The sequence below is a fragment of the Plodia interpunctella genome, chromosome 2, assembly GCF_027563975.2.
Source record: "Plodia interpunctella isolate USDA-ARS_2022_Savannah chromosome 2, ilPloInte3.2, whole genome shotgun sequence".
NCBI classification, from domain to species: domain Eukaryota; kingdom Metazoa; phylum Arthropoda; class Insecta; order Lepidoptera; family Pyralidae; genus Plodia; species Plodia interpunctella.
In genome coordinates, this window is record NC_071295.1 from 193,901 (window position 1) to 214,506 (window position 20,606).

General features: G+C 34.1%; 1 protein-coding gene across 1 annotated transcript in view; it reads left to right on the forward strand.

The window, feature by feature from the left end:
- Positions 1-521: 521 nt before the first annotated feature.
- LOC128679895 (cell adhesion molecule Dscam2-like) overlaps positions 522-20,606 on the forward strand; it is a 121,725-nt gene continuing 101,640 nt past the window's right edge. The window contains exons 1-2 of the mRNA XM_053762403.1: positions 522-652; positions 2,837-2,887. Of these exons, the coding sequence (XP_053618378.1) occupies positions 2,848-2,887 (40 nt within the window). The 5' untranslated portion in view covers positions 522-652; positions 2,837-2,847. The remainder of the gene's footprint in view (positions 653-2,836; positions 2,888-20,606) is intronic.

Sequence of the window (20,606 nt, forward strand, 5' to 3'; positions counted from 1 at the left end):
ACTCAATATTACAAATTAAATTGACAGTGATTGTTAAATTTTAAGTACAAGATTTTTTTATTATTTCATACCACACGCAATCAGAGTTGCGGGCATAGCTTATGATGAAATAAATATGGAACAAAAGTTAGCAGATAACTAACGTTATAATATTGGTCGATTCATTATAAATCTGCTTTAAACTGTTCCAAACCCGTAAATTAATTCATAACGCGTTAATTTATTCAACACATTTAATCCTTAAAACCACATCTTCGGCTTACTTCAACAATTGCCACTCCATTAAAATATAATCGACATACAAAGGCCTTTTAACAAAGAGCATTAATCTGCGCAAAACACGGCCTCATATTCAATTATGTTCAAAACAAGTGAATATACAATATACAATACAATCGCGTATACAATATCCAGTTATATATAACATTACGCAAATTTCAGTACAGTCATTACCCTACTGAGTGCTCTACAAAGGATTTGGCGATACTGTGGTTTCTGGCTCGTAGCGCATTCGCGCGGTAAAGTGCTACGCGAGCGGTCGCTACGCCGCGTGCGCTACGGGCGACGGTGCTACGACGAAAAGTATTTCGCGCGTGGAAAAAGTTTGTGAAGTGTTGATTGATGCTGAGTGATTCTGTTGAGCGAGTTCATTGTAAGTATAACATAAACCTATCTATATTGTACGTCATATGTTTTATGACGGATTAATATTTAGTTGAAATAAAACTAAGAAAGTATATTTATTTGATTAAATTATTTTACGTAAATAGTAATTAATGCTTTGATACATGTTTGGATTGCAATTGGTATTGATGTAAATGAAAGATTTTTTATGGCATACTAGCGGCACGTCCCGGCTTTTCTCGGGTAAAATTATAATAAGTTATACACCCTCCTCTTGAATCACACTATCTATTTTTTTTAAATCATCAAAATCCGTTGCGTAGTTTTAATGATTTAAGCATACAGGCAAGGACAAACAGACAGTGGGAAATGACTTTGTTTTATACTATGTACCTAGTAATAATAATGATTATAATTCTTTTATATTGATTGACTTTATTGCTGAGTAGAATAATTATGATATTATTGCTTCTATATTTTTTATACTATTTAAAACTAATAATATTGTTAAATGTAAATTATCAGAATATAATTTATCAATTTCTATTTACTTGTTAAAATCGTCTTACCGGTGGAAGATTCATTGTTTGTTTTTGTTATCGAGAATTTTTTGCCAGATTTTATTCTAATGCCAAATGCCTTTAGGCGACTTCGCCTAAAGGCATTTGGCATGTTTTTTACATTGTTTGTGTGTTTTTTACAATGACGACAAAAAATTGAGAAATACATAATACATCTACAAGCAACGTCAAACATATAAAAATGAAATCTGTAAAGCGGGTACCGATAAATTATATTATTTACCAATTGGCGGAAATCCTGGAGATCTTGTAATTCCATTCCTATTATTACAACAAAGCTATTCTCAGATCGTTACGATCACTTCACAGTACGCACAAAATATTTTGTTTCACTGCACAAGTTTGAATTCTATTTCGCAAGTTATAGAGTTGACATTACTATGAGCAGCAATAATCTGGTTTAACATCTTCAAGCCTATATTATTTTGCTTTGTTACGCAAATGTGATTTCTAATTTGAATAGTATAAAGTTCATATCAGAATATGAAGAAACGATCGCTGCTACAGACGTCTTGATGCCTATAACACGGATAAATAGAATTGTGCCGGCGCTTATCGGCCTCTTTCACACTTGCGTACATCCCCGCTTTGTTAACTCCGATTACCATAATATTTACTCTCATAGAGCCAACTTGTAGCTTGTTGGAATCTGCATTCACCCCCTTAGGGATGGTACAATCTCTTTATCATCTTCGACATCTCTTAGTCACAATCTGTATTCCTGCCAAATTTTGGTTTAGTAGATTTCAAAATTTCGTGATAAATGAATGTTTTTCGTCTTTATATATTTTGACGATTTTATTAAATCTCATATTCGGGAGGCTTTTATTTAATTCTCTGCTCGTAGTTACTCTCATAATTCTTTACAAATAATTTAAAATCAAAATATTGATCTAAATGTAATCTCACTTCAAATTGGGTCATATCATTGTTATTTTTTGTTGTCCTAAAATTTTGAGCAGGTCATGCTCATGGTGTAATAAATTGAGGTACATTGCTTGTTTATCGTTGCGTGATACAAAGCTCACATTAAAACTAAGCAATGTACTTCGATTTGCCACGATCATGGTCAATAGTAAAGATCTCGAATAAAGAGATTACAGATAGGAATTCATTCGTCCACTGATTTCCCGGAATCCCTGGCTCTTCCCCCACTAGCCGATTGGAATCAGTAACGGCGTTCAGCTTATCAGGGTTACGATTATTGTTCGTCTTCTGTCACGCTGTAAATGGGATTTCGTGGCATTACTACATTGAGACTCAAACTGTTACTTAATGGCTTTTTTAACAAAACTATTAGATGAAAAAACACAAAATAATGGAGACTATTTCTAATATCACAAATATGCATAAATTTTATGGTGCGTTTCCAATTTATCCATTGTGTTCAAAACACATATATCTTATCATCGCATGTTCTAATTTGCAATTGGACTAAAACTGAAGGTGGAGAAGAAGGAGGTAGAGGGAAGAAAGAAGGGATAAGAGATAAACAAAAGAAATTATTCTACACAGCAGGTCCTGACAGACCCATGCGACCCTGTCGCACGGACTTCTTTTCATAGTATGGTTGTATAATGGGGCGCAGTTAATCATGATTAATAACTAACACCTAATGTTTTATTTCCCAGGAGGTGTGGCGATGAGCGCGCCAGGAGTGGCCGTGTTGCTGGTGCTGGCAGGTCAGTCGTGCACTTTCATCACTCAGCATAAATATACTAACAGAACTAAGAGGTACTCTTTAAGTTATTGATTTGGCGGTGACTGACGGTTCAATAAATCTGCATCTATTATTCAGATCTGATCTCTCTAAAATAGTGTAAAATATATTATATTTTCGAGTACTTTTGACGATTGTAATGGAATGGTCAGAGGATTAGTGCGGGTTTGCATTTCACCTACAGAATACTGTATGACTTTGTAAATGACTATGTAGCGGAATCTATATGTTACGTCATGTGTCAAGCCGAGCTCGACAAATCCAAATGTCGGCCATTACTGCACATAGTTTATGGATGTAAATGTGTATATGGATGATTTATTAGTTATGTAATATCTGCCTACGTGCCTAACATAGGTTTCTAATAAGCTTTAAGAATTTGAAGAATTGAAATAAAAAAAATTAAGAGTATTTATCTCGACAATATGTACTGCGTATGAACCTTTGGATGATATTTATAAATTTATATTTAGTTAAATTGTATGAAGCCAACATTGACTCTAATTAAACTTTTGAAAAGTGAGTGTATAACATATTACGTAATACCAACATTTCATTTCGTATTTCAGGTTTAGGCACAGCCGACAACGAACGCAATCACTTTATTTGACGCTATCGATGGATCGCGTCCACTCAAGCGATATCGTTTTAATTACTATTCACAAATTCATTACACACTCGTATATATCATTACCATTAATGTTACCATTTAAACATGGTACTACCAAATAGATGAATCCCGAATACAGGGCGTCTGTTCCCGTTGTAACTTTGTGTTTTTTCACTATTCACACTATTCATGAAATCATCGGAAAAAACAAAGGAACTACCAAAAATTGGCAACTTTGCTTGATCGTGTACTTACTACTAGTGTACGTGACCAATTCTGTGAGATCGTACCTCTAGTAGATAAAACTTTTCGAAACTTATGGCAAGATTAGATGCTGATAATTTGATATCTATTAATTATGTGTCGTTAAATTCGAAGCAGATACAAAATAATAACAATTTGTTTCAGAAAAAATCCTTATAAGCAAAAATTTAAATAAATTAATAAAAATATACTAGGTACCTACTTATAATATCTAACAATAATAGATTAATACATTCTTTTTTAATTTTTTTAACATTAATTTCGCTTCGGGAGATCTTTTATTTAATTACAACTTAAATTCAAACATGACTGAAGCTTATTTTACTAGATTTTTCGCTTTGATCTCACTTGTAAAGTTTTCTCATATACTATGATTTGTCACCAATATTATTGCAAATGACAAAACTTACGCTGATCTCTTCAAACGAATATTTACTACAACATTTATCGATTTTGTTAAGTGGGGAAAACAACTAAGAGCCAACAAGAACGAGCGAATCCGGCAAATACATCAGTCGCATCCAACAAATTCATTCATCAATACTGATTTATGTATCGGCTATCCGATCACGTCCGACACACCTGAGCGAGCGTTAATATTTACACTAAAACATCGGAAAATAAACCTTATTTTGAGAGAGACAAGAATTAAAAATACTGCACTGTGGTTTATCAAAGCATTTATGTAATTTTTGCCGAAAAATATTAAGTTTTTGGGCGACGCTATCATCGTCGAAATTTCTGAGTATAATGTACTCTTAGGTTTAATTACATTAAGCGTATTATAGAATTAAAATCATCTTTACAAATATAAATGTATCTTTCAAAGACAAATGTCAAATTTAATTTAGTGACGTCATCAGTTTAAGTAAAATTGAAACAAAATTATAATAAGGCTTGGAGATTTTGAAACGCGATCTTGAAAAATTAAAAAGCAATAAAAATTCCAATTCCAAAAACTACTGTATTCATAAATATAATTTTACTAATGACATTTTTTGGTACCTACTAAAAATAATTATAATGTAGTTTAAAAATACCGCAACTGTATAAAAGGTTACACGTTACAAGGCTATAAGTCATCCCGAAGCGACTGCACTCGCGGATATTGCCTCTTAATATTAACCGAACTGGCGTGACACTGCGCTTTGCATTCCAAATGGCTGTTTGAGTGAATGAATGAAAAGTTTATTTAGTACTGAAACTATTTGAAACAAATCTTAAAATTTCGTATAAAAGGTATAATTAGGTACTTTTGAACGACAATTTGTAAGATGTTGTCTATCCATTTTAGCTTGAAATTGTTTGTGAAGAAAAATATCCTAATTAAAATCAGAGTAATGGGACTTAGTAAAAATCTTATCCTAAAAAAATATCTTCATACATCAAGATATGTACATTTATTGTGTATTAGCGGTCTATCCTGGCTTCGCTCGAGTAAAATCTCCTCAGGAATAGTTTTAAAGGTCTAAGTGTACGTGGGACATGGGGACTGACAGCCTTTTTTATAGTGATTTTACTTGCCACTGATACAAATTCTTATATTGACAATACATTATTGCTGTTTGTTATTTAAAAAACGTTATACATTTATAATTTTGTTAATATATAACCCTCTTGTTGCATCTACATTTGAAATTTTAAATGTTATATATATAACCCTCTTGTTGCATCTACATTTGAAACATATTTAAAAAGAGTTGCTGCCTATCGTGCCCAAGGAGTTACCCAAGTTATATGTACTCGTCCAAAATGTAGTATTCAAACATATTGTGAGCAAGAGCTGAAAATATTAAATGTCCGACATCACTTGACATATATATCGCAGTACATCGACCCGTATGCTCCGGTGTTCAGATAACACTCATGAAGACTATTGTGTAATGGAGATGTCTGTCAGTCGTCAACCAATCAGAGCTGGGATTGCATTGATGGCGCTTGTTGATTGGTTCATTACTGCAATGGATTCGTTGAATTCATGTTGAACTAGTACTAGAAAGACTTTAGTGGTTATAGAAAAAAAACTAAACTTTGTTAGTACCTATTTGTAAGCGTAATTTTATATTTTTTCAATATTCTCGATATTCGTTTCTGAAAACAAAATATCCCTTAGAAAATATATTTTTGGGGCCTAAATTAAATATCAAAAAGTTGTGAATTCGTGTAAAAGCGACCAAATGACAACCACATAATATTACAATCTTAAAAGTAAAGCGGCTGGTCCAGAGTATAACTCACATTATTGGACAGTTGGAAAAAAGTGAATCCCTACCGACTCGAACAATATTGACATGAAGTAATACCAGGCTTCGGCGGCCGCTCGCGATGCCATAAATTTTAATTTCTCTGAAACATATCTACCGCAGATGCATATCACTGATGTGGTTTCATAGAACCCCCACCACCACTAACACCAGCAATACATGACCTCTCCTCCACCTCTGTAAACCAACTTTACAAGGGCGTAATGGATAAAGCGGGAGGTCAGGATATATTGGGAAGCGAAAACCATTGCCCCACTTTTTAATTATATGCATCATACGAGCCGAGTGCAATTTCAAAAAGGATTTTGTGGTTTTGTGCATCGCACAGTGCGGTCCTTTATTTGCTTGAAAAATAGTTTCCTTTGCTTTGTCTTTGGTTTGAAGGTTTCACAACAAAAATATATATTGTGGGAAATAATCGAAATTATTTTTTTAGAGTCGGCCGTTTTATTCAATAGTAATTGAATAGAGTTCTAAACTGAGCGGAGCTATTTTTCAACAATATACTCACAAAATACCGTTGGGACGAGTGACTTGTCATTAGACTTCGAATAAAATTTACTCAACACATTAAAGTACATTTTAATATAGAAAAGTGAAGATTTTAATGGAAGAGTATGGAATTTGTTGTAACTAAAAACTTCCCATTTTATTTATGTATTCCTCGTCATTGTTTACTCTTGCATTAATTTTCAATTTGTGTCCCATCCCATCGCGCTATACGTTTCGCAGTCGGACATAGCCAACCAATCCCATTATGGCATTTTGACTTCACATAATGTCACAACGTCACACTGTTATTGATTGGTTGTGTTCGGTTGCGAATAGTAAACGCAATTGAATTCGAATTGAAAACTCGCACTATGGTCAACTGCTTAAAGCCTTTTTATTTAGTCGATTGGCAAAAAAAAACGTGGGAATAAAATAATCTTTAAATTTGTGCGTCGCTGACACATCCCGCCTATGGATGATTAATTTCCAATATGGCGGCGGGTGGGCTCGCGTCGGTCACCTCCAAATATTTGCGCGCGGGGATTGAATTTGACTTTTCTGGGAGTTTCATTAACTCGTTGACATAACCCTGTGTTTGAGCTAAAGCTTTAGAAAAAATCCAATTTCATTGAATTGCGTAGGCTCGGTAAGTGTTTATAAAGACTAGTGAAACTAACCTGGTTCACATTTCACCCTTTCGATAATAACGCCCGAACAAATAAATGTTTTTACTACCATGAAATGTTTGCACCTAGTTCATGTATTAACACAGGCAGGAGTAAAATTTAAAAAAAATCAATAATGTCTTAAATGTTCAAAAAGAAACTTGCGTAAAACTTTACGAGCTAAATATATTTATTATTACCTAAGAAGGCTCATTAACTAATCCATAAGAATTTACTATTTCAATGTAACAATGGCCGGCGCGATGCAAAAGATTATAAATAAATCATTTGAAACATTGAAAAACTTAAATTTGCAGTCCCTCCGGTGTTTGTTTATTTCGATTAGAAATTTGAGATGTTTAAATGCCGTATTTAATATTGGTATCTTCGATCTCTTCGATGTATTGTGTCAATATCTCAATGTATCGAGTCACGATCGCCTGACGAAGGTCAGAAAATATGGAGTTCATAGATGGGTACAAACCTACATTAATAGAAAAAAAAAATGTTCCTTTAATGATTCGTGTATGTATGACAGAACAATTTAATGGAGTTGAACCATGGAAACAATTGACGTGACGCGAATTATTTGTTTAAAGATTTAGTTAAGAGATTTTATTAGTTTATCAACACACAAGACGAATATTCTTGTATTACATAAATCTCATGGGCAATTTTATTAGAATTTTCGTACTATATCCGAAGATCAAATGCTATGGTATCGATTTGAGTACACTTTTAATGGTACCTTCTGTTCTTCTACTTTATATTTATAGTGATGTCATCTTCTGTGATGCCATTTGTTTGTGCCAGGGTCGCCTGTCGGATCGCCGCTCATTCGCCAAATACGGCTCTGCCATTTTTTATATTTCTGATACGATCTTTTGAGATATACTGTGTATTGACGTGTGTTCGGTCGCTCGTTCCCCGACAGCCATCAACTAGGATTGTATCAGTTTTGTTATAAGAGAAACGTATTTTCCAAATGAATGTGTGACGAGATTGCGTAAGAAATACTTGCGAGTGATCATGTAACATATTTGTTGTTAATTCAGATATTATCATAAAAGGTTTAATATAATTACGTAAAATCTTCTCTAATAAAGGGGAAGTTTATGTAATTTTTGGAACTACTTAACCGATTTTCGAAATTGGTTCGAAATTGTTTCACCAATAGGAAACAAAATTATTTCAAGGACAAAGGTTAGTATTTTGTTTTGATGTTACCATGAAAGTGAAATCTGACGCGAATGTGTGTGTGAATAGTGGAATAAATAATATATGTATATTTGTTGATAGAATTTTTCAAATTAATCCAAGGATATTTCTTCCATGTCTATATTTTCAACTTGTTTAAGACAAAGCAATTTTTTGATTTTTTTTAATTTCCATATTCCACTCAAACAGACGAGTTCAAACATTTTTTTACGAGCGAGCGAGTAAATACCTTTCATCTCCCGACAGTTTTTGAGGTCAAGATCTTTAGTTAACTTAGACAAAATGATCATTATCACCCGGTATGAGCAATACGAAGGTGATTGATTCGCCGAGTCGACACGCTCTCATAGTAAAAGTAAAATTTGAGTAATCTCAACAATTGAGCGCTATGCGGCGAGCGCGATACTTATTACATGACAAAATTATATAGCAAGGGTGGGTTGCACCGCTTCTCTCCTAAAATAGAGGGTTTTATAGAGGGCCTATTATAAAACAAATAACATACATTTGAGGCCATTTGAATGTAATAGTATGCACTTGATGGGGAGAAAATATTTGGTCTAAGGTGTTGCACGCAAGCTCATATAATGCTTTACTCACCAAAGTCTAGCGATCTATTTATATGGAGGAATAATATTCTAGATTAACAAAAGCTAAACGTATTTAGATATACAATAATAGATGTATTTATAATACTGGTTGATGTGGTTGTGATAGTTACGCAGTTATTATAACAACATCTACACGGACTAGGAGATGAAGCTAAAACTTTTCAGCTGTCTTTCAAATAAGAGTAAATAAATACTCACAAAATTTATGATTTTGATAGTTTTGAATTTAATTTAATTTATGATTACTGGGTGATCGGAAATAGTACATAAAAACAAGTACATAAAAATATAAAGCTATAACACATTTTTGTTTCCACATTATTTATTGTAATGAATAACGTTTTATTGATGCTTAATATTGCAATGCATGAAAAAGCTAATTGTATTGTGTATTCTTTTACTAGTTTTTAAAGTATTATGTATATATTTTTTAATTTTTATTTTTTTAGCTCTACCAAAAGAATTTAAATTTATTGCATAAAATCACTCTCGAATTTGGTCGCACCACTGCAAAGGCACGAGGAGAGTCTAAAAAGGAGGAAATCCGTCTTATCCAGTAGATTAATTACAAATTCCGGGGACACGTGACCAGACTGCCAACGAGGGGCTTCGTCGCTTAACTTTCAGATTCTCCGATAGCGGCGGAATCACTTACAAACAATAACGCTTTATTTTATACATTCAAAGTCTATTTCCGTTCTGTTTTTTTTTCGAACCTGTGGCCAAAACCCTACAGACCTACCTATTTTAAAAGCGTCGCAAAATTTGATTATAATGTTTCATTTTCATTTGTACTTTTAAATTAAAAACCATGAATATAGGTATCTCAAAAATAGCACTCCCCTTTTCGTCGGAGGAACAATAAACACAATGCGAAATCAAAAACAGTTTTTTGAATTTCAATGTAAATAAAAGTTATATTGCGAAGTAAACATTTCTGTTCATTAAAAATCTCGTTTGTAGCAATTTAGGAATAAAAAATTCATGAGTTAGATTGTTTGACGTAAAAACAAATTGCAAAATTAATGACTCCGTAAAACGAAACACAATGAGCGGGAAAGGAACGTATTTGCTCTCATGTTCATAGAAACACGAGTTGGTAATCAAATCTGATGTTTGTCGGGTAAAGATGTAAGCTTCTCTTGAAAAGAGCGTTGTTTTATGTCGAGTGTTTTTTTAATAACTGCGTAGCGTACAGTCTATTCTATTTATTAAAAGAACTTGAAGCTCCTTTATACTGGTTGAGATTTTTGTTGAATATAAGACTCATCACACTTATCTATTTTATCGACGCGGAATCGGCTTTAGCCAGTCAGAAAAACAACCTTTACGTCAATAGAGTAATAATTCACAAAAACTGTTCACATCGGCCCGGTTCGGAGAACAGCGCATACAAGAAGTTGTTGGCAGGAGTGAGATAAATATACCAAAGAAAACTTGGAGAGTTGTGAAGTGAACAACGCGTTGTCACTATCTGAGTAGAACTACAACAGTCGCGAGTTGAGATTAGCGAGTCCCCGCGACACCCGATTCAACTTGTTATCGACTTGCCAAGAACGCCTCGACTCGACTAACTTGAAATTTATTTTTCAACTTTCATAAATACGTACTGATTTTGTATTGTATGCCTAATTTATTTTATTTTCATTTAGATTATGTAATGTAGGAGTGGTTTAAGTATTTGGCGACTACTACTATACTACACCGTTATAAAGGATTATAAAAATATCATGCATTTTCTACAGTAAATATTCGTACTTAATACATGTACGAGTGAGAAAAATGATCTCTATACTTCATAGAGACGACGCACGCGCCAACCTGGCTTCCGCAAATAAAATAGATTTTAGTGAAAATTCGATTCTATACAAAGGTAGAGATGGTGGATAAACTATAGTGAACCTCGTGTGGACAATGTGTCGTATTGTCATGTTTCGTCAGCAGCCCGAAAAGCAAACATGTTTACTATCGGAGACATCCAAAGAATTTTCCATAATTCCTTCCATACAAGCTTACTGTTTTTTGAACAAATCGCAACACACCATTCGGGAATTGCAATTTTCAAAATGCCATTTTTGGGATATTAAGGTATAAGCACATAATAAGTAAAAAAGTTAGCTTTCTTTATTTACTAGTAAAATATGATGTCAAAAATTTATCTGAAATCTTTCCGCGCACTACACAGTCTCCTCATGTTTCGTGCAACAATATGCGGGCTCATTACAGCGCAACAATGGTCGGACTTCAGAATGTCGCCGTTTTCATATAGCTGCACTCACATTTATATTCGCGGATGGCGGGGACAGATGTGCATTTTATTTTGTGGCATGTTGTGTGGAATATAGAATAATATATTCTTGCAACGAGTCACCATTGCGCCTCTTTACCAACGATACCATTTATCCCGAACTTCGGAATGTGTCCACAGCGATACAACGCGTTACCTGCGAAGCTAAACAAGAAGAAATCAGCCAATTTTTTTCCTTAAAATTAGTAAAATGATGAATTTGATTGATATATCTTTATATCATTAAAACGAAAAGTACTAAATTTTACTTATTACGGCTGCTTTATACGGTCAACTTTGGCGTTAACTTGTACGTGCACCGAAAAATGCTATTATGTATGAACAACAGCGGCGCGCCGGTTTAAACCAGCGCGCAAAATCAAATTTGACGGTGATTTAAATCACCGTCAAATTTGATGGTGCAACTCATCCTAACGCTGTCATTATGACAGACCACTGAAAAGCCAGGTGATACTTATTAACGATACTTTTTATAAGGGATGCAATCCTGTATCGCTAACTAAGGATGTGGCATTGCATTGTATTGTTATAAGTTACATAAACGGTACCTACTAGGTGACAAAGATGTGTCAGTACTATTATCATTGGTTTATTGGAATCCTGACACTATGGGACAAAGAGTATCCGGTTCATAGTGACAATCAAAGTTGCAGCGACCCCGTCCGCGCAGGCCGCTGCCGTCGGCTGCCGTTGTCAGCGCGACTGATCCGGACTTGATTGCTACGAATCATTGACTTATTAACATCCAGATTCTTTCAGTACTACTTCGTTTGTGCTGACTACACTTTTGAATTTTTATTTAGATCTGAACTTCCAAGCTGTCACTCACAAATAAGCTTTGTCAGTGATTGATGATCTCGAAGACAATAAAGCAACTTAACAAAAATAGGTTCACGATCCGATCATCCGCAAAACCATAATAAAAAAGTAGCTCAATGTTACTCTTGAAGGTTTAGTCTGATTCTGTACCAAAATTCATCAAAATTGGTCCAGTAGTTTTTGAAATTATTAATTACAAAGAAATACAAATCTTTAGTATTTATTTATTATTATTGGTATATATTCGACATCGGACAGTGCGGTCCTATGTCCTTAAAATAATAGGTTTAAAAGATTTATTAACAAGTGTGTGCCCCCGCTTTTTCTCTTTAAAGTTTTTAGTGGCTCATCTATAACTGTCTATGAGTCCCGGCCCGCAATCAAATGCGGATCAGATGAATGCTGACTAAGAGCTATGACGAGTGGCGTGATTGTGAGAGCGTCTGCAGTTGACGGCATGAAGCGCGCTCTATGAAGCCCAGAATTTATATGTTTACTGCCGCAAGTTTGGCGTTCAACCGCGTGGGAAATCTCATTTTTTAATACTTAGATTAGCGAATACCTGTCTCTGTTGATATTATATAATCAAATTATATATTTATATATATTTTTAATGGAAGAAGTACGATATCCATGTAATTGCTTTTAGTCCTTAGGTTCTCGGAAATTAGACTACAGTATCCCTATTAAACTGAAAATAAAAAAATAAGCGAAAAAAGCTTTGAACTTTTAATTTGTAATTAAAATCGATTATAACCATTTTGAGTCAGTAAACCAATAATGATAATGCTCAATGACATTGCGGAAACGTTTCAATAATCATTGTTGTACAATCTCACAGAGGACAATAAGATATTTCCGTCTCCTTCTACCTTCATATCCATGTTGCCGCGAGTGGCGTCCGTTATTGATTTCGGATTAATAGTTCTCTCCTATAAGCCCCCCGCAAACTATGTATTGGCAGATTAAACCAAGCCGGAGTTTGCATACGAGATGAATGTATTGTTACATAACTCACTAGTTTGGGCGGCAAAGTTCGAGGAATCAGTGTGGCTTTTATTAGAAGCTAGTTGGAGCACTGGCCAATATTGAGATTGAGACAGTTCGTGTCGTTAATGACGAAGTTGTGAACATGCATGCATACTAATATTATAAATGCTAAAATCTGTTTGTCTGTCTGTGATAAAATTTGGAATAGATGTGACATGACTTGTAGCTGAGATGCGAGATGTGATATTATTATTAAGATATTTGAAGAAGAAGATTTTAATTTAATTTCCAGTGTAAAATATATTTGTATTTCATAAAGCTTGTCTATTATATTGAAACAGAACATTTTTGATCTAATCTAAGTAAATTTAACCTAAGCAGCAGAACTCAAAGTACACCACTTTATTTAAACAACGGCGGCGCGCAGGTTAAAGTTAACGTCAATATTGGGAGACGTAAACTTGTACCTATCAATAACAGGTACAAAACTATGGTACAAAAACTAAAACACCAATCTATCGCAGTGTAAAAGCAATCAAACGTTATCACGGCGCTCTCGGGCACGGCTCGGTATGAAACCCGAATGGAAATTTGTCGATATCGAATTCATCGAATCCCGACGAGTTACTATGTCGAATGTAATGTTTTATTACATTTGTTTATTTGTGAAATATGTATGTTTTGTTACTTTTTCAATCATAACATATATAAAGACAGCTGCATACAGCTGCCTATTTTAGCCGATTTGACACTTTGTTTTCCGTTGAAGTGGTGTGACGAAATTGCAATAATCAAAACAATGTGTAACACATTACATGTGCATTAGTTGGTTTAAATAGTATTGGTTTTAAAATAAAACTTCGTGAGATTTTCGTCAATACCACCTATTGCATTATGAAAACAATTATAATTGATAACGAATTTATTAACGTTAGTTATGCAAAAGTATACATAATTATCATATGTAGCCAAACCACTAAATAACTAAAGTCAGTTAAGAGGTTTACCTCGGAACACGAGGATCACCTATTTATTGCTTGCTCTATCGACCCCGGTCCCTAAATGCCTTTGACTCCTGTCCCAAAGCTAGGCCTTATCTGGGATTTACCCCATTGTCTGGGAACAAGCGGACATTGCGCGGAGAGCCTGAGAATTGTTGACGGTTGAGTAACATTTCTGGAATTAGCTAGATTCTATAAATCCATATTATTCTACAAAACTAATGTTATAAATGAAATTTTGTATCCTTGTGCGATACTCGATTCCTGATAATCATCTGGAATTTTGATAAAATTTGGTGGACGTATAGAATATAACCAAAAATTGTACATAATTCTACATTGTACACAATGAAATTTCTACGATATTAATAGTTTCTAAACTGTTACCTATTGTTAGAAATTTAGGGTTTGTAATTCTTTAGTTTAAAAAGTATTGATTGGATCAGGCTCATTTTGAAGATTCTGGAATGTAAAGTGATTTTTATAAAACAATTATTCTGCTAGATCTGCTCAATGATAAACTTTATTACAATAATGTAATTAAATAGAGGAAAAACACAGAAATATGCATATGATGACAGACCGCACAACAGAGGATGATCTGGAGCCATTAAACCCGATATAGGTCAGCACTCACCCTTTGAGGCACATCAATTTGATGCAGATTGGCCTGCACGTTTTATTTAACAGAAAATTGGTAGCTAAATTCTCTTCTCTAGTGAGCTGGCTGATATTTCAAGTCGCTGATATTCGAGTATTGAAACATTCCTTAGAAGAAGTGTGGTTTTGTTCGATGAAAATCTGTATATATATTTTACAATACATGATTGATGGTATGTATAATTAATTGGCCCAATATTGCGGCCAATCAACGTTTTGTGTCAACGCTCGGCGCACATTCAAACTAAGCAATGAAGAAGATTGGCGGCATTGGGCCGTGTACTGCGGCGACACGTACTAACATACGGTACAATGCTTCAATGCAATTTCAGTGCGTTTCCGAAACAGACTGTAACATTGTTACTCCCTTTCTTGTACACTTCAACGTCACGTGCTTCCTTCTTTTTCCATTTTTCTTTCGCGGGTATACTAGTAAGAAATTTATATAGAAATAAGTAGGTACCTTTCCACCTAATTTAATATATTTGTAAATGTTATATTTACGCTAATTATGTTGTATACATAAATAAACAATCTATACATACAATTTGGGCTGTTTGTATGATGTGGTTTTCACAGTTGTATAGCGGTTTCATCGGGGTAAGTTGCTGAGAACCCGAAACATTGACAATCATAAGTTATGAGCAGACGAACGAAATAAACGCTTGTGAAACCGCGGTCAAAAGCTAGTAAATAAAGAAATACATTGTTGGGTTCAATCCTTGGTCCAGAATATTGGCCCAGATTTGATCTTACGTTGCATTTCCAGCTGCCGGCCCATCAATTATACATAAACTAACAGCAAACAGTACATGTACTATTGGCTGTTTCCGCGTAAGCAGGCTCTCAATATAATATGCAGCAATCTAGTGCACTACTATTAGTGTGTATGTAATGTGTTCATTGTATTTGTTACATGTAATACTTTTTATTATTTCACTGGCCCACCGTCGGCCGCATGCGACGACGTGTCCTACCCAGTCCCATATACTTTTTAAAAACTATTTAATGAAATTTAAAACAATCTAATTTCGAAAATTGCCGTATCGCGATTCCGTATTTAATCTCATCTGTTAGAACATTGGAAAACAGACAACAGACAAATAAAAACGCTTATTTCTCATAGCAAAGATAATGACTCTTTAAATAATGATATATTTTTTAAAATATTATTAGAATAGCTAACCGTATTTCCGTCCTACGGTGCTACATTTAGTCACCCGTAGACACAAAGGCCCGAAATGCCAGCTGGAACACTCTCGATGTCTACTTTGTCGATACGCGAACGTTTTGTTGTTCACTCTTTCTCTGTTGCCAGCAGCTGCAAGAGCGTGCTTTTTCTTTATTATTGGAAATACGACTATTGAATTTTGCTATACGATATATTTTACCTAATAAGTTGTAAAACTAGTAAAATCAATTGCATTTAATATTGCTTCACCTCAGATATTTACTTTCGTAGGAATTGTGTAATTGATAATCTAAATTTAAATGTTATACATATAATACAGGTCTTATATATAAAAGCACCCCGTAACCTATAAATATATTTTACTAGGTTTACATATTTCAAATTCAAATTAAAATTTAACAAAAAAAAAAACGAGCCTAAATTCCTGAATATTGAATTCCGACCTCGTTCGGAAATCTGGCCATTTCTCATTTGGATTTAATTAAAACAATAAGGAATTCATTGAGCTATTCCGACGTTAATTCTGCGCGATAAATTTGGCCACTTGTTTGCAAAAAATACGAGGTGCTTAATGAAAGAAGCTGAAAATCCGTGGGCAAGAATCATATTATAGAAGGTAATTTAATTAACCAATATAGTTACTTTATTATCATTAGAATATCAAATAAACTCACAGATAGATCAATTTTTCATATTCCAGACTTCGATGCTAAATGGCTGTGGAAGCAACCGGGAAAACGCTCAAATGAAATAGAGAAAGTAACTTTCTAACAGTTTTCACCATAGTAAGAGCATAGAGAGAACATATAATGATGAGCAGACTCTTGGTGATAAAGTATTAAACCAGAACCGTGGGAAAAGCAGGTGGATTACATTTAAAACGATATAAATTAAAAATATTTCGAATTGAAGTTAATAGACATTAAAACACCAAATGACTATGTTGTGTTCGCTTGAATAAAAGAAACACGTCAGATTGACGATTGAGATTTACCAGAAAAATGGTCATTGTATTGATATGTATAAGATCTAGTATATATTGCAGGTAGAAGTCAAAGTGCCTAAAGCTGTGTACCGCCACACGCGCCGCTCGCCGCCCCGCACCTACCGGGTGTTGATTGAAATTATTTAAAACCCGCCGCGCGGTGCAAACAAATCAAATCAATTATTGTATTATTTCCATTTGGCTCTGTCTGCAGCTCCAATCAGTACTTTGTTCGTTTGGTTCATTTATTTTGTTGGAAAAGTTTTATTTCATAATTATGAAAATAGTCAGACACAGCACTCGGCGTGTAGTATTAACGAACAATAATTAATTTATAACATTGTAATTATTACGATTTCAAAATTCGAACCACGACGTCGACGCCTTTAAAATTAACGAAAGACTATAAAATTAAGCAATAGCTACTATAACACAATACAATACAAAACAATTTATGTCGGTCTGAAGCATAACAATACATGTTGAAAATCATACCAGCAAAAGAAGGCACAAGTTTTGAGGCCTGAAAAATAAACGTCGAAGCGGCAGGTTGTACCCCAGTTTGAGAAACTCGGTGTGGCGGACGAACACACAGTATTGTGTCTTGGTTTTGAAACTCATGTGGAACAATTATTATTATACAAAATAATACTCGTACCGCGGAAATCTATACTTGTAGCAATTTTAGAAAAAAAATGTCAAGGACTCACAATTTTTACAAAAGTTGATGTGACATTTATTATTCCCTCACTGGGTGTACCCGGTGACTAGGTTGTAGTTTTATCTGTAGATAAAACTATTTAATTTTCAGTGCACTGATTTATTTTCTTTTGCAAACCTTTTAAAATCTTCTGGAAGCTATATGCAAAATTAACTAATACTACGAATTGCTATTCAAAATTAACAAAATTAAGTAATAAACTAATGGCTCTCAAACGTGCGGAAATATAAATTGTACCGAATATTTACATATGTCTGGCTATTAAAGCATTAAAGCTATTAGCGACAATGGGCCTAGCCTTTATAGGCCAATGTGAGATTTGGCTGTTCTCCAACTGTGCGAACAGCACAACCGACAATGTGGTTCGTCCGTCTCGCTCGCACGGCCGCGGGTCAGCGGGAGAAATGGCAGGAATTTTTCATTTGTTTTTGTGTAAAAAAGAGACGATTTTATTGAATTTGTACACGTATTGGTTTTTAACAGCAAAATATGTCGCTATTAATTATTACGACGTTAACAATGTTGGTACAAAAAAAAACTAACTTTCTCCATTCCAACTTAATAACGTCTTAATATCCAAGCTTGAAAATCAATCTGATGATATAAAATATTATTTTCACATACATACGACCACTCAAACTAATGCTATGTACTTACTACATCTTATATAAAAGCCTAACGTGTGGAGGCAGAAGTGGAATCCGGCTTCAGCAAATACTTTACATAGTGATAATGTATCAATTACAGACATTAAAATATGGATATATTATTGAAGTCGTATCAAAGAAATGCATCGTCTACAGTTAGCTAATTTTGAACACGACCATGACCTAGATGATACAGCCCTCTAAGATTTAATAGTTAGAGTAATCGCCTCTATACTCATAACAGGGAGTTCGGATCCCGCCGAGCTCCAAATCGGCTTTACAATGACTGTAATCTCTTTATTACGGGCTCCGCGAGGCTTCATTAATACCAGGAGCGAGGCCTGCATATATTACGTGCTTTTATTTAACTGTATATGTTTCTTATTCTTTAAAAAAAAAGAACTAATTCTTTTTTTTAAAATATCAAACGTATTATAGTCTATAAACGCTCTTATTAAACACCCGATATTGCAGTTGTTTCTAGGTTCTCTTAACTATCAGGTGACACGTTCGCTCGTTTGTCGTCCTATATTATTGAAAAAACATATATAAAACTTGTTTTTCGTTACACGGAAACATTGTACTCCTAAAAGTTACAACTACAGAGGCAGAATATAGAACAAAAGATAAGGACAAATGTTTGTCTCTGCGTCGATAGCTTGGTCACCCTAACCCCGTAAATCTTTCATCACGTAGAGTAAAATATTATATTAGAGAATTCGGATGGCTTCACTAGGTGCGGAGATAAAGTTGATTCTGCCCGATGGTACGGGGTTTAAAATGATTTCTTTTTAGTTTTTTCAATAAAGTCTTCTTGATAATTTCAATTTTAATATTTTCAAATTTACAAATCAATATGAAATTATAAACGATACAATAAATTTGAGTAACTTCAAATAAATATTCTTTAGGCTTTTAAAGAAAAAGAAAGTGATGTCATCCCAGCAGTAACGGAGACACTACGTAGGTAATTTAAAATAAGAATTCTCTTAAATAATTTAACTAATATATTAGATTAAAAAAATAAAAATCTAATTAATAGTTAAGTCTAATTCAAATAACACGAACTAAGCCTTTCCAAGTACGACACCGTCACATTCAAACTGCATCGTTACCGAGCGTCCAAGGAGAGTCGCATCATTAGTGAACTGTCAAAGGATTGGATACAGATTTAATTAACAGACAGAAGGAGAATCCTTGCGGTCTAAGCACATGTGCTTCAGTCCTCAGGAGGTAAGGATGCACTTAGATCTCAGACTAACGATGTGTGTGATTTTATAGTGATCCTTATCTGCTGAATTATTTGTTATTAGCAGTGTCTGGGAGTTAAATCATAAAGGGTGAGTTGCACCGGTCTACTTTGAAGGTGTCATTGACCTGCGTGCCATTTTCTTTACGTTTTTTTGCAAACCATAAAGTCAACGTCGAACTTGACTGGCCCACCTCACTCATAAGTCGTTTTAGACTTGTCACTTTTACTCTCATGTACGAATGTAACATTTGTTACATTACCACACTAGTTAATGTTTTCCATCATAGAATTTTACATTTTGATGAAATTTGGCCACACGACGTAATTTACTTACTAGTTTATCACACTTACACACACTCTAAAAATTGTAGTGTTAAAAAATAAAACATTATCTAATCTTATCATCACTTTGTACTGCATACTAAATTTATACTAAAAATAATACTAAAAATCATATAAAAGTTATGTCGTTCTCCTAGAAAACCGGATATGACTAAATTGATCAATGAACCATTGGGCTGCGAACTCATTAAATCGCTTGGATGTTTCCCTTCTTCAGTTTTCCAATTATTTTTCGTTCGGACAAAAACTTGACTCAATATTATAAGATCTGGCACGTCTTTGAGAATTATCAAGTAGCCATTCAATGCAAAGTGGGGTTAGATTAATTTTCATACTTCTTTATTTGGAATTTAATCAAAATTGTATTTTTTGTTCGTGTTCATCGCAAATATAAATAACAAATTTCCTTATTCTTTATAGCATGTTTAACAACAACATTACAGAATACTTTACACTAAAGTCGATATAAAGTTTGTCACTATCGCTGTTTACAATATTTGACATTACCAGGACGAGACCAAACACACTTTAGCTTAAAGTATGCTTGAATTTTTTTTTACAAATAAATGGCAAGTTATTATTCGGATTCTAGGGTTTATGTAGTTTATTGAAATCATTTGTCACGTAAAATCCACGGCAC